This window comes from Astatotilapia calliptera, chromosome 9 (genome assembly GCF_964374335.1).
Source record: "Astatotilapia calliptera chromosome 9, fAstCal68.1, whole genome shotgun sequence".
Lineage (NCBI taxonomy): Eukaryota > Metazoa > Chordata > Actinopteri > Cichliformes > Cichlidae > Astatotilapia > Astatotilapia calliptera.
Window position 1 is genome coordinate 21,110,924 of NC_137430.1, and position 14,688 is coordinate 21,125,611.

Here is a 14,688-nt window from a genome sequence, read left to right on the forward strand (position 1 = left end):
ACATGCATGATAGAAAAGGTCAATGAAATGGATTGAGTGTGGAGAAAATCATTGCACTTTTTTTCTCTGCCAAAAGGTCTTCAGTGGCATTAATGTCCTGCTCTCTCTGAAATATAATGAAAGATTTTGTGTGTGCAAGTGCGTGTGCGAGTGTGTGCGAGACTGGTTTAGGTCTACTGAGTCTTCATTACACCAGAGCTGGGTCCACTCCTGTCCTCTGCCCTCGCTCATTGCCTCTCCCAGTGCCGGCCAGGAATAATGAATTACAGTGGATGCCATGGGGGGGCTGAGTGAGTGGCTCAGAAGTGGACTCCATTTTAGCTCAAATTACCTCTCAGATCCATTCAAATGGCAGTCTCGGGCTGCTCTCTGCCTTCTCTGCGTATTCCTGTCTGAGGGTGAAATGATCCATTCACACCTTTTCTCCCTTTAAGAGGCTGTGATTCTCTTTTTGGTCGCAGTTCCTCCAGTGGGTGAAATCACGGGGGGAAAAAACCCAAACAAATAAAAGTATGAACGCTTAAAAACATTAAACAGACTGATACAGAATCATCATTAGAAGTGTTTGTGTCGTGTGAGATTTATCAGTTCAGTCAACATGCTCAGCCTTGTGTGCCATTCCAGTTGATTCCTTTTCTTCCACCGCAGGACAATAATAAAATGACAGCATAAACCTCAGGTGATGGCACATTATGCATGCCATCCAAACAAATCCTTCCCAGTGTAAATTAAACACACCCAGTGCATCCTAGTGCCCAGATCAGACTCTGTAAATCGACCAGGGTAATAATAATAATAATAATAATAATAACAGCTGAATAAAAGGTGATGGAATAAATCAAGGTGAGCATTTCCATTGCGAGATCTATCCTGGGAGGCAGACAACAACATCTCACAAACAGAGAGAAGGCTAAAATTTACACCACAGGTCAATATCCGTGTGTATTCTTTAGTTTTCTGAAAGAAAAAGAAAGAAAAAAGAATTAAATAGTAGGAGATTCATTTAAAAATGAAATGTGGATTTGAGATTCAAGAAGATTAGCTGGTTGTGGCCATTAGCTGTATCAATGAAGCACGTTTAAAATATTACAATATTAAAACATATATACATATATATAAGCCCTTACGTTTGCGTGATTTTACAACTAATGTGGACAGTCTGCTTATGTCTTACTGTATGTCGCCCGTATGTATATTGTCAAATAGGCTAACAGACTTCATTTCCATATACCAGTAATCTAAGACATGCTTGCAGCCCTACTTAGAATGCACTAAAGGTCGATGTTTGTCATGTTTTAATTAGTCTTCATTAGTACACGTAAGCATAATTCAAGCAACAGGATTGCAGTTCCGGAGAAATGCACAAAGTTGGCAGGCTAAACCCATCTGGGAAAGTTCTTGCGTCTAAAATGTCCTTTGACGAGCCCCTCTCCTGGTAGGTGACAAATTCACAACATATAAGTTACTGGGGGGTAAAAACAACTCAGGTGCACTGGGTGGGACTGGGTGCACATGGTAAATCCAGCGGAGTCCAGAACTATTTTGGCGACTTTAACGGTAAAGGGCGCGATGCCACACAAGGAGCCGGGTCAAATATCCGCTTATGACTGACCTCCTTCCACTATAATTAAAGTTGCTGGACGCGGGGACATAACTTAAATTGTATCTCGCAATTAGAAAGAGCCTCGGTATGAACAAATGAAGAAGCACTGATGCCGATGCTTGATTTAATCCCTTAGCATTTACTACTCGCACTAAATGTGTAACTTTAAAATCTCTGTGATGCGATATGATTACATCTAACTTGTGGGTTTGGCGTTTGTAACTGCCCGGACGCAAAATCCGAACTGGCTGGGGTAAATCTACTTTCAGCTTAACATAAACGCGAATAAGATTTGTACTATTATTATTTTTTAAATATATATGTATAGATTTTGCCATAATTTAAGAGGAATTTCTCCTCTTCGTCGTTTTAAAGGAAACAAAACTAACAGATTTGGTTATGCAGTTAAACGATCACACGTTTAACTGCACTTCCTGCGGACGTGAGGTTCTTCTAATAAAATCTAATTAGCTCATACAACGACAAAGAACAAATATGAGTTTCAGCAAGGGATTTCCACCTGTCTTTGTCCCACTTGTTCCTTGCTTCCCCGCGACAGACAGGTGCACGAGGCATGCGGACAATCCAAAAACCGCAAAGCTTCCCGGATGACCCACACAGGGGAATCAAGGACCCCAAAAAACTTTAGGGGCCAGCGAGCTGAGCTGATTGAACATAAGGTACACACTACTTCCTTCTTCTTCTTCTTTTTTTACATTACACTGGCTTTGCTTTGAGGTCTGTTTGGCGGCACATTTTCATCCCCCCCCCCCCCCCCCCCCCCCCCGGTCCCTCTCAAACTGAACCTGTCCACCCCCACCCACACCATAGCCTATTTGTTCTGTATGACTGAGAATGTAAACCCATTAACCTTACAGAAATAGCCAGCAGTTCATTCTTTGCTGTCCGAAGTAAGACGTCCCGACACGTGAAAAGTCCCGCAGACCAGCCACAAAACTACAGTAGGAGAAGAGCTCTGTGGGCCTGACACCAGTTGAGCGTCACGCAGATAACTGTGCGCTTTATGTACCTACAGGATTACAGAGCGGACCCTTAGAGGCTTTTACACTCTGTGAAAAATAGCCAGTTATTATTAAAGATATGAGGATCTTTACAGTGTTATTTTCTGATGTGTATATAAGTACAAAAGCACACTAGAAAAAGGAAATTCTGATCTTTAACGGGATACAAAGCGAGAGTTGCGTGCATAGTGAAGTTTTTTTTCCACTTTAAAACCTTTTTTAAAAAAACTTTTATGGCTGTTAATGAGGCACTATGGGTCATTAAGAGTGTCTCTGAGTTATTTCAAAATATAAGAAAGAAGGTGGACAATGCTTTTTTTTAATGCATGAGATTTTTTTTTTCTTGCAGCCGCTGTAAGGAAAGGTTTTTCTGTTCAAACTTTTATTGCTGTTGGTGCACTTTATATATCTGTTGCATTATTTTTTAGAGTTTCATTCTTAGAGATGGTTGTTCTGTTCGCTATAGATTTTGGTTGTCCTTAAATTTATATTTTAAAATCAAATTTTCTCCTTTAAACCTTAATCTCCGGATCAGAATTATGTTATTTTTCTCTCTTGTAAAGAAGAAAGAAAAAAAAACAACTTTGGATCACAGTAAGCATATGCAGTTTTCTTTTCCCCCTCCGCTCAGAAAACAGTTAAATAGTTGCAAAACAATCCAGGGTGGCACTGATTGGCAAGAACAGAAATTTGATTTGTCAAAGATATAAGCTTTCTATGTCTGCAACCCACACGGTATGCACCACAGCGAGGTTCTCCAAATCTGTGTCTCTTATGCGCAAAGAGAAAACTTGAAAAGAAGAAAAGTTTTGCCTATTTTTCCTCTCTAAAATGATGCGAATAAAGATTGGAGTGTTGCTGCTTCGTGTCTAAAAGAAAATGCACTTTTTGACTTTTTACCCTAAAAATACAGATAAAATAATAATAATAATAATAATCAGTGACCATCAACTGGTATTATTCATTGTATTAATTCAAGAGTTTGCTGATGGGAAGTCAGCTGCATTCAATTACCCTTCATCTAATTTAGCTGAAGCCTTAATTGCGCTCAGGGTGGTGCGGTTGTTTGTGCTAAGCTCTGTAGACTTCTGTGGAGAAATACGACCCGCCTCTTAAGAACAATCCAAATTCAAATGAGACTTATCTACGCCAGACTGATCAGACGGATTAAGAGTTATTAAAACCTATAAAGGGCTGAAAGCAGAAGATTCAGCAGCCCCAAAGTCCGCTACGTGGCGACTCTAGAGGATTTCTCTGTAAACACAATCAAACCACGGGGAAAAAAATTATATAGACATCATCTACATAGAGCCTGTGATGAATAAGCAGCTGTGGAAATTATATACTGCGCTTTTTCCACTGGAAAAGGGGAGCATAAAATTAATCAAACGGATTTAGAGAAACACCACCTGAGCATGATTTTGCTTTAAAAATCTAACAATGTAAACTTGGATGAACACCTACAGTATTTCAGCCCAAGAAGGCAGTTTTGTAAAGACTGTTACTACAATTGTATCCATGTATCGATGTCAGATACCAAAAAAACTGCTTTTGTTTCTTATCCATGTGTTTCTTTTCTTTGGGATTTATCCTGTTATGGTTATATATGAAACACTGCGAAGACCGATTCTGGAAAATCCCGGGGAAACAATGAAAAAATAGATACTGGTGTCAAGTCCCTCCATTTAACCTATTTTATATTCCGATGAACCACACTTCTAAAACTGATTGACTTTTTGTATTGCCCACTAAATGCAGCTCGGCCAGCTTTCTAATCTAGTCTAATTCGGCTGCCATGCTCTTGGCCCATAATAAAAGAGTGGGCAGCGAGCTTCTAGGCCCACAAAACCACGACAATAAAAAAGAAAAGAGAAAAAAGAAAGAAAAAAATCATACAGGATCATCAAATAGAAGAGAGGTGCTTTTAGGTTTTGAAAGGCACAGGAAGCTGGAGGATTTGGTTAGACCCCTGCAATGGTGACAGGGCTGATATTAGAGACCCCCATTCATCTGGAGGGAGGGGTGGTGTGATGGAGGGGGTGCATCTGCAGAGGGCCCACCGCCCTCTGATCTGTGAGCTGGCACACATCACGGCGTCCATTCACAAATCCTCCTTCTGCGCGTCACCTTTTGTAGTACTCCATAGTACTGAGCGCTGGTGACGTATAAGACAATCCTACCCAGAAAAATACAGAGGAAAAAAAATAGGTTATAGGAACTCAAGGACAGGGCACATGCGCACAATGCATGCGATACATTATAATAGTAGGAGGAGTATATGTCTGTATATATGCGTGTGTGTATGTGCGCGTGTGAGGTAGAGGGGAGGGGTATAGAGCTATAAGTGATTATGAAACACACCTGGTTAGTGTGTATATACGCTGCACGCAAAATATGCATTCAAAGACAGGGAATATTAACCCTTTCAGGGCAAAAGAAGAGATGCCCCAAAGCTTTTTTTTTTATTTTTTTGCAGACAAACAAAAAGACAGAAAAAAACGGAAGCATTCACTTATTTAGTAGAACCTGACAGATATGACAAGTACAATAATCAATGTTTCCTGCTTCCGTGAACAAGAACAGAATATAATCATAAGAAATGCCCATTTTATAGGCTATGTTTTAACCATAAGGCGGCACCCGGGATGCAGAACTCAAGAAAAGCTAACCAGCTAAATGAATAATGTTGAGCCTATATGTGAGAGGAAAAAATCCTTATAGCGGGATCAAGAATTTTTAAATCTTTATATCTTTGATTAGAGCTTTGACGGACCTGCTGGAGGCTATTTTGGAGGTTACCTGGCAGCGTGTTAAAGAGCAAATGATGGCAAACAGGGTCCAGGAAATGAAAATATTTCACATGTTGTGTTCAAAATGTTAAATGGTTGCAGGGGATGTTTCTGACTCGCCAGAAAATTATTATCCCCCCCAAAAAAACAGCTGTCTCTGGCTCTATGGCTGCTACTCTTTGACCAGTGGACTTTTGTTGTTGTTGTTGTTGTTGTTGTTCTTGTCAAAATATAAAAAGTCATCTTGAACAAAAACTACAGCTAGGGTTAAGGTATAACCCCTGCACTACAATGGTTAGGTTATAACAGTAACTATAAGATTATAAGTTGATTGACTGGGAAAATAGCACAAGCAAAAATAAAGTAATTGTAATTGTTCAGTAATTTGATCATTTTCTTGCGTGTGGAAAGTCTGGGCCCAGGCTTGGTGAGGCAAGGGGGACTGATAAGTTACCGTCGTTAAGGCTTGTGATTTAAAAATCACGTTTTACAAATCAGTAAATAAGGGAAACAAAGCGCATTCTGAAGAAAATGCAGTGGCGCCACCAAATCACCACAAGAGCCGAAACAGAGAAAGTAATATAGCAGCTCTCGTTGGCTGTTCTGGCATATAAGCGTGCCAAAACAGGCAAACATGAATAAAAGACCATGCCAATAAAACACAGCTTTATAGATGTCAGTTAACGCCTGCCTATATTTAAAGTAATAATGAGAATATGTCGATAACTGAATCGTATGGTACTATTTTAACCCTTAATAAACCAGATCAGACCGTCCTGGAAAATATAATTTGACAAAAACCCGAAAAAGGTCGACCAGAAAGTCTCGTTAGCATCCAGCACCACAGAAATGTTCAGCAGGCAAAGCAATAACTGATTATTAGGAGCTAAAAACAGAGCACGATCCTTTTGTCTTTTCATCAGTCATACTCAAAACAAGCCAGTCCAAAGTGGGCAGACAATAGTGAATCGGAACCCCCACAATGACCGGGATTATGGATTTGTACAGCATAAAGAAATAAGCATGTGTGTTCCAGATTTGAGTCAAAACCTTGTTTTCGTCTAAAAACTGCACCAGGCTGAGATGACTTCCTTGCACCGCACAGAAGCAGCACTGAGAAATAGCTCAAAGAGTCATTATTTCCAAATCCGACTTTCAAACAAATCTCGTCCTTTATTTAAAAACGCTTTAACAATATGAGCCAATGGAGTGATATTAGTGGACGCTCTTTCACTCTAAAGACAAATAATATTTCAGGCTTAGATTGGTTTAGATGTGCATATTTTTTTAGTGCACAAAGGCCCCTATTATAATTCAGAGTCTGAAATGGTGTCATTTCCTCCAGACATCCCTGTTTTGCTATGAGGTTAGAGGCCAAGCCCAGGCGGTAGCGGCCTGTCTGTGAATCCATTGTGTGCTGCTTATTTAGCGCTCAACATTAATCTGCGCTTCCCCTCACAAGTGAGAAACAATCGCAGCGTGAGAGTGGCCTGTCTAATTACATCTTTCACTCCCAACTTTCACTGTTTGGATTGGGCCCTTTTGTGACTGGGGAGATGTTAGACGGGAGCAGAAGGTGCTGCTCAGGTATGGTGTAAAAATACTAAACAGAAGCAGCATTATCACAAAGCAAGAATTTTATTTTAAATCAAATCAGCTAGAAGCATGTGATGGTGCACTTTGCAAATCTCTGCAACTAGGAGCTGGACATAGCCGTGGAAACGCGCACTGTGTGAATTCCAAGAAAATATTTTGCTGTGCTGCTTCACCGCTATTGCTTTGCAAAAAATAAATTCATAAAGCCTGTATTTAACAAGTGAGAAAAAAATAATCAAGAAAATTATGTCTCCCACGGGGGAAAAAACGGGCATAGACTAAACCAGCTTAAATTACAGATTTTTTGTGTTGCACAAATAGAAATGAAAACAGCTTTGGACTCCACTTCTCAGCCAACCTTCACAGTTTTCCCAAACCCAAAGCATGTGCACAAATCAAATCAAACAAATACATCACATCAGAGCAAACTGCCGGCTTGTGGTGCCCAAATAATTAGCTAACACGAGGAAACAGGTTATGTGTCCTGAATTAATTTGAAGAATCTAAGAGGCGCCAGCCAGAAAACCTAGTGACTAAGACAAAGCGTTTTTCTAATAATAAAAATAAGCCAGCCGAAAAACTCCTCACTCAGTCTCAGTCTTGCTGCTCCTCGGGTCATCCCCGATCCACTCTGGCTCTCTTTCTTTTTTTTAAATGCACTTCTCCGGTTCAAACGCCAGAGAAGAGCCGTCCTCGCGAGCCGGTGGCGTCCTGGGAAGTGAAGCGCAAACTTGGTGCTGGTCAGCAAAGTTACTCAAAGTTTTGTCTTTGGCGCGACTCTGTATCCCGAGCACCGCGCACAAAACAGTTTGTTTGCATCACTGATTTCTTTTAAAGGGATATGGACCCAGTTCTTGGTCGACCGCAGCGTCACGACAGGCGAACATGAGAACATCAAAAATACTCAGCGCACTTCCCCGTGCGTTTGAAAGCAGACAGGGAAGACTCTTTTGGCTGTCACGTTTTAGTTTTGATGCAATTTGTTGCCAGTTATGAGGCGACTGAAAGCAACATGACACATCCGACCACCCTGCACATCAGTGACGAGTAAACAGAAAATCTGCTGTTTATTTGGGGGATAAAGGGCATAAATGCTCGGAGATTAAGTTTCATTTTTAAAGTAAACACACATACATTACTTTTAGGTGAAAATATGAGCACGTAGACACCCAGAAAAAAGGCTATCCGCATTTAACCTTGGCCAGGACGGAGTGTTCTCAAGCCTTAGTTGACCTTACCAGTGCTCTAACTACATTCAATAAAGCTAAATTGTAATGTATAAACTCAACAAGTAGTTATTTTATTGTTGTAGTGTTTTCAGATGGCATTTTAAAACTCGCCTCAAAGATCTTCATATCACGCATCCCCACGCATGTCTGCATTGGACCAGTTAGCCATTTTGTTAAAATTCCGTCTCATTTGCCTTCATATGAGTAAATCATCACTTCTTATTATGTTAGAATGAAACTGTATTTAATTGCGGACGTGCGTAAAAGTGTCGAAAATTAAACTTTATAGTTATAAAAATGCTATTGAATAAAAAAATATATATATATACACGTGTATAAATGGCCTATATAGTAAAAATTTGCTACTTGTGTTATTGGGAATCCCTGCTTGCCCTGCAAGCAAGGAACCCCGGGGGTCCCCGCAGCTCAATTTGACAACCGATGCTCCAGTGTCCTATTGTTTTAATATACACGACAAAAACCGACATGCATGGCGTTTTTAAATTGAAAACCCCAAAGCGCCCCAAAATAGAATAAAATAAGTCACAGGTTCATAAACACTGATGAAATATTGTGAGTATGTGGGTGCATGCCTTGGATTTAAATTAGGTCTCTTCTCTTTTAGTCCAGCACTCTTTCTCTTTTACTAAGGAGAGGATGGGCGTTTGTAGACTGCTCTGGAGCCTGCGTCACGTGGCCTGGTTTCTGCCGTCCCATTGGTCCAAGGCACGTGTCTGGGAGGACGGTGGGAAAACGTCACTCGGGGGGCTCGTATTGAAAATAAGAACAAAACTCCAGAGTGAGAGTATTAGAGCATCAGTTTAGGAGCCTCTTTATTTACCCTTAGTTTAGTTTAGGTGTAGGCATTACCGAGCACGCTGATATTGGATGACACTAAATTGGATGGTGCGCAAATGGCAAATGTTTTAGCTGTGCGAGATCAGTTGTAACCCGAGATTGGGGGGATATATGTCAAAAAGTATGCTTTTCTCAGAGGACACAGTCGCAAGGCTTTGCATGGTGTCCGAGGCACTCACTAGTATTTGAGTTTTCTTTTTTATTTATTTTACTCGTGCAGTTTTTGCAGTCTAATTCCCCTAAAGTTGTTCGCGAATTTTATTGCAACGGGGAGAGCGATAAAGGGGTTAAAGAGAGTAAAGCGGGGGAAAGTGAATCAGTATGGAAGAAAATGATCACGGCAACAGAGATGTGGTGGAGCGGCAGGAGTCGGCGGACGAATCAAACAGAGCCATCCTTCCCCTCTTACAGGCGCCGGAGAACCTGCAGATCCCTCACCGGGTCACCAATTTTTTCATCGACAACATCCTGCGGCCGGATTTCGGACGGAAAAAGGACGGTGGCGCAAACCGCGAAGAGAGTAGCCTTGCGTCGCGGGAGAGCCACAACAGCCCAACCGCCCCTCAGACCGAACCGGTGGGGAGCACTGTGCCAGCAGAAGGGACCTCCACTCCACACACGGTTACCGGGACCAAGAAGCCTGCTATAGCCGCCGAGGAGCCCCTGAAACCCCGCGGGGAGAATGGAGACCAGTGCCTAAGCTCAGACTCAGACAGTTCCCAAGCCAGCTCAAACCCATCCATGTCTCAGCCCATGCTGTGGCCAGCCTGGGTCTACTGCACCAGATACTCGGATAGGCCTTCTTCAGGTTGGTGTGCGTTTTTTTAAATTTTCTATACCGCCTTCTCGGTAACCTGAAATACCCCGTAACACTGACCCCGAATGTCTTGACCGACTTCTCGAGAGTAGAGAAGCGAACCGTGCTGTGCAGAGCAGGCTGAGAATTTGCACACACACAAAAGAAAACCATCAAAAATTATTTAACGCAGGAATAATATCCACAGGAAGACAATAACAAGGTGTGAATTTACAGAGCGGAAAAACACAACATGAAAAGCTTTTGGCGAGGGGCAATTTTAATGCAAATGACAGAGCGGAGATCATGTCTTTTTTTTTCCTTAAAAAAAGATATAAATATTTTAAATACTAAAAATACAGAAATTGAATGTATATATTCAATTTCTGTATTGCACAGAAATTTAAATTTTTGTCTGAAAATCTCACATTCAAGCAGTCATCAGTTTCACGTTGTTATGAATATGATAATATCGGAGTCCTACTTCCATTAAAAATAAACAGCTGCGTGTCTTCCAAAGAATTTGCTCCAAATGAATATTTAGTGCACTTTGCGTGGACGTGTTGCTCTTTAAACGCGTTGCAGAAGTTGTTTGAGGTGAATTAAATATGCATATGCTTTCAAATGATGGCTGCAGTAGGACTTGTAGGCTACACGCTGGCCAGTAGAGAGCTTGGTGGTATTTTTTCTCTAATCTTCAGTTACAAGAACGCGTGGAAAGTCGCTTCTCATCTAGCAAGCAAGGTTAACAGCTCGTGTATTTTTCTAAGTGTCTGTCAAAAAAAGTGGAGTACAACTTGTTCTCATGCATTATGTAACGCCATATAGAGTGGCGTAGGCGACTACTACCGAGTTGTAGAGCTGCAGGTTTTTATTGGGGGGGGGGGGGGGGGGGGTTATGGGCACACACATCATGCACGTTGATTCATGGAGGTTCGACTCGTATTAAGTAGTTTCATTAATGTTTTCCGCGCTGTTTGGAGGAGGCGACCGAACACAGACAGCCAGCGGCTCCACAAAACAGGCCTCCATCCAGACGGAAAATTAATGTGTATCTAATGTGTGCTGCTCACATTCTGTTCACGTTTGTCCACTGAGGAGCTTTTCAAGTGGCCCACAAAAACTAAAATGCAAAGTAGCTTCACTGAAATTGATCCTGTTTTTTTTTTTTTTCAGCCAACCTGCTAAACAGTGGCTGAGTTGTGTCAGAGATGCTTTATGCTAATAATTTCACATTGCTCCAGAGTTTGTGTGTGTTCGTGTGTGTGTGTGTGTGTGTGTGTGTATCCATACGTAGTATGTGTAAGCCGGGAAGAGGGATAAAAACAGAGGGGGGAAGGGAAGGTTTTGTTTCTGCTTTGTCAACATTTAACAAGCATCCCTGTTCAGATTTTACAAGTTTCTAAAAATGTTTTGTCAGTTAATTCACACTTATTTTGCGATTTTTTTAAAAGGCACGGTGACCAGAGCAGTAAGACACAGAGCCATTTGTTTTCATACTTATTGCATGGGGGGGGGGGGGGGGGGGGGGGGGTAAATAAGCTTTATAAAATCTAGATTATTATAAAATACGCTTTACGCACGGGTTTGTAGGCACTGCTGTGAATACAAATTAGCACAACAGTGTAGAGATCATATGTTGATTGAGGATTTGAATACATTAATAAGAAAAAATGAATCAAAATAGTTTCTGAACTTTATAAAACAGCTCTGATAATGGGCAGTGTATCTTTTATTATGATTTTATTCTCTTTTATTCTTCTCGTGTTCGGATGCTGACAAACCCATACATGTGTATCTGTGAACCCCACCTCCCACCTCCCCACACTACAGGGCCAAGATCTCGGAAACCAAAGAAGAAAACGACCAGCAAAGAGGACAAGCGACCACGGACGGCCTTCACAGCAGAACAGCTGCAAAGACTCAAATCGGAGTTTCAGACAAATCGGTATCTGACGGAGCAGAGGCGACAGAACCTGGCGCAGGAACTGGGCCTGAACGAATCCCAGATCAAGATCTGGTTTCAGAACAAGAGGGCCAAAATCAAGAAGGCTAGCGGCGCTAAAAACTCTCTGGCCTTGCACCTGATGGCACAGGGACTGTACAATCACTCCACCGTCACGTCGAAAGACGAAAAATCAGACAGCGATTGATTTCCAGAGAAGTAAAAGCAGCCTCCTGACGAAAAAGAACCTATAGTAATCCTATTATAGATTTTTATAGAGATATCACAGAGAAAAAAAACTCTACTTACAGGAATATTTAATGATGCCACAGCAGATAAAAATACTACAAAGTACTATTACTATTACTCAACGCTAACTCAGTAGCCTACAGATGTACATCGCGTCCAGGGCACCGTTAAAAATACAATACTACAAAAAAAAAAGTAAGAATAAGATCGCTACTACTTCGAGTCCCTACAGGAATTCTAATGCTACCATAGGTCTCTGTATGTTCCTATGGGAATATTATAGTGCTTTTTCGTTATATGGGAGGTTTAGACAAGCCTACAATGCAATAATTTCACCGAATAAAGGGCCAGTGTATAGAGTATACCAGCATAAATTGTTTGAAAAAAAGAGAGATATTTCTGCAATATCACGTCTATAAAAGATGTTGTATAAAGGTATGTTTTCATTGTTTGTTGTCCCCCAACCCAGCCCAGCCCAAGCTCAACCCCAACAACCCCCCCTGAGGTACAAACGCTTACTCCCTTCATTTTTATATACCGTATAGGATTACTGCTACCCATGATTGTCATCGTTTCACATTTTACTAACTGGCACCTGACGTTTGGATTTGTCAGTGAAGTAAGCAAACTTTAAGTCCAAAGAATATTTTTCTGCTGCATCCAGGCTACTGTGAATTTAAATAAATGCTAACGCGGTTTTTATCTTCCATGCTTGTTGGGTTTTTTGGGGGAGGGAGGGTTGATTGTGTTTGATGTAAAATAGGCAGAAGAAGGTGTTGCGTGTCAGCTGCAAAACTAATCGGGCAGACTCTGAATTTTGATACTTTTTTTTTAAATTCACAGTTTCTTACAAGTGACCGGGAGAGGTAGGGATTTTTCTCTCTCTAACACACCACTTAACTAAAATGCTAATTTAGGCCTTGCTTATGCTTGTGGTCATCTCATAGCCTTTAAACAAATATTATGTGCGTATTCCATTCGTTATACCAATGCATCAGTGCAGCTATTATAGTTTTAAATAGCAATACGAATCATTTTTTGTAGCTAAGCGAAGGCTATAATGCTGCCTATTACGTCACAGAAACAACTCCGTAGCATAAAGACAATGATGACGCCGATTTTTGCGCACTCTCACGAGTATCTTCTAGAAATGCAGGTTATTGGATGTTCTTGTTAAATCTTTCTCTATATACATTTTTATTGCATATCCATATATCATAAAAAGAAGGCAAATCCGTCAGTGACTGTATTACAAATGTTGGAAATCTCTTATCGTTGTTGAAAGGACTTCATATGTGTATTTATATAGATTATATTGACAAAAAAAATCTATCCAATGACCAGTGTTGCTTTAGAGTAGATATCTGAGGTGTTTACACTGCTTGTTTATCTTGCAATAACTTCTTTTTGTTTTCTTTTGTTTTCTTTTGGGTTCTTTTTTTTGTGAATGAAAAATTGTTTATGGGGCCTTTTGCATGAAAGCTGCAATTTGTTGTACTTGGGCAAATAACTGTGTTTATAAAACTTTGGTCTTTATCAACGAAAGTATGATCGAGCTAAGTTTCAGACTGTATCCATACCAAATTGTGGATTATTTGCCTTTCAAAGTCTTTTTGTTGTGTATCTGCAAAAAGTGTGTGTGAATTAAAATCCACCAAACAGAAAACACACTTTGCCTTAAAGTTCAAGTGTGAACTTTTTATGAAACAGAACTGTGCCGAATCAGAGAAGCAGTATTACTTCAAATGCAGACTACTCAAGTTTAATGCCTTTATGAAAAACTGCTGGTACGACATTATGAATTTACTCATCAGCGTATATCTATCTATATATGAACATGTTTAAATAAAATTACAACACAGAGTTGTAGAATACAATGCTATTTTTTATTTTATGTTGGAAGTATTCTTTGGTATAAATGTACATAATTTGTATCATGTATTAATTGTGTAATTAACTGCCACCTGAAAACTGCAGAAGAAGAGTAAATAAACCTTGAAGATTATACACAAACATGTTTCTGAACTCTGTATGGTGCTCTAAAACCCATAAGCATTAGCCGAGGCCTGGATAGAACAGCAAACGGGACCTTCGGTCTCTCCTGATAGTGTGCACACATCATAACTTGAAGAAAAAACAAATACATTACAAGCTAAAACATGGCATTTGCTCTTTTTAAAGAAAATTACAGACATTATTCATTTGCACAGCACAGCAGTCCTTTCCTTGCAAACACACACTTGTTTATGTTCAGAATCGTCGCTGAAAATCAGAATCATGGGTTTTGAGATTAAAACATTTGCAAAAGCTTCAAATATTATGCAAGGGAAAGCCTTGAACAATTCCCAGGCATGTTTCCTCAACAATGCCTTATCTGCATTTCCATACTTGCACCACTAGTCTTTGAACGCCATGTCTAACGGCCAGTGACTAGCATTAGAGCAAATAGGGCTGCACCCAGCACTGTCTTTGAGACGGTCAGTGTTCCTCGTTGCTTCTGAAAAGAGCCTGTGCTTCTATCACAAGGAAGAAATTGGAGTCGAAGGGAGAGAGCGAGAGAGGGTAGGGGAGGGAGGGGTGAGTGCAAGAGGGGGAGAGAGA

At 40.7% G+C, this 14,688-nt stretch overlaps 1 protein-coding gene across 1 annotated transcript; it reads left to right on the forward strand.

The window, feature by feature from the left end:
* Positions 1-8,893: 8,893 nt before the first annotated feature.
* Positions 8,894-14,100, forward strand: en2a (engrailed homeobox 2a). Its single transcript, XM_026179780.2, has 2 exons — positions 8,894-9,905; positions 11,727-14,100. Exons 1-2 carry the CDS (start codon positions 9,419-9,421, stop codon positions 12,044-12,046), a joined length of 807 nt encoding a protein of 268 aa, XP_026035565.1. The 5' UTR covers positions 8,894-9,418; the 3' UTR covers positions 12,047-14,100.
* The last annotated feature ends 588 nt before the right edge of the window (positions 14,101-14,688 follow it).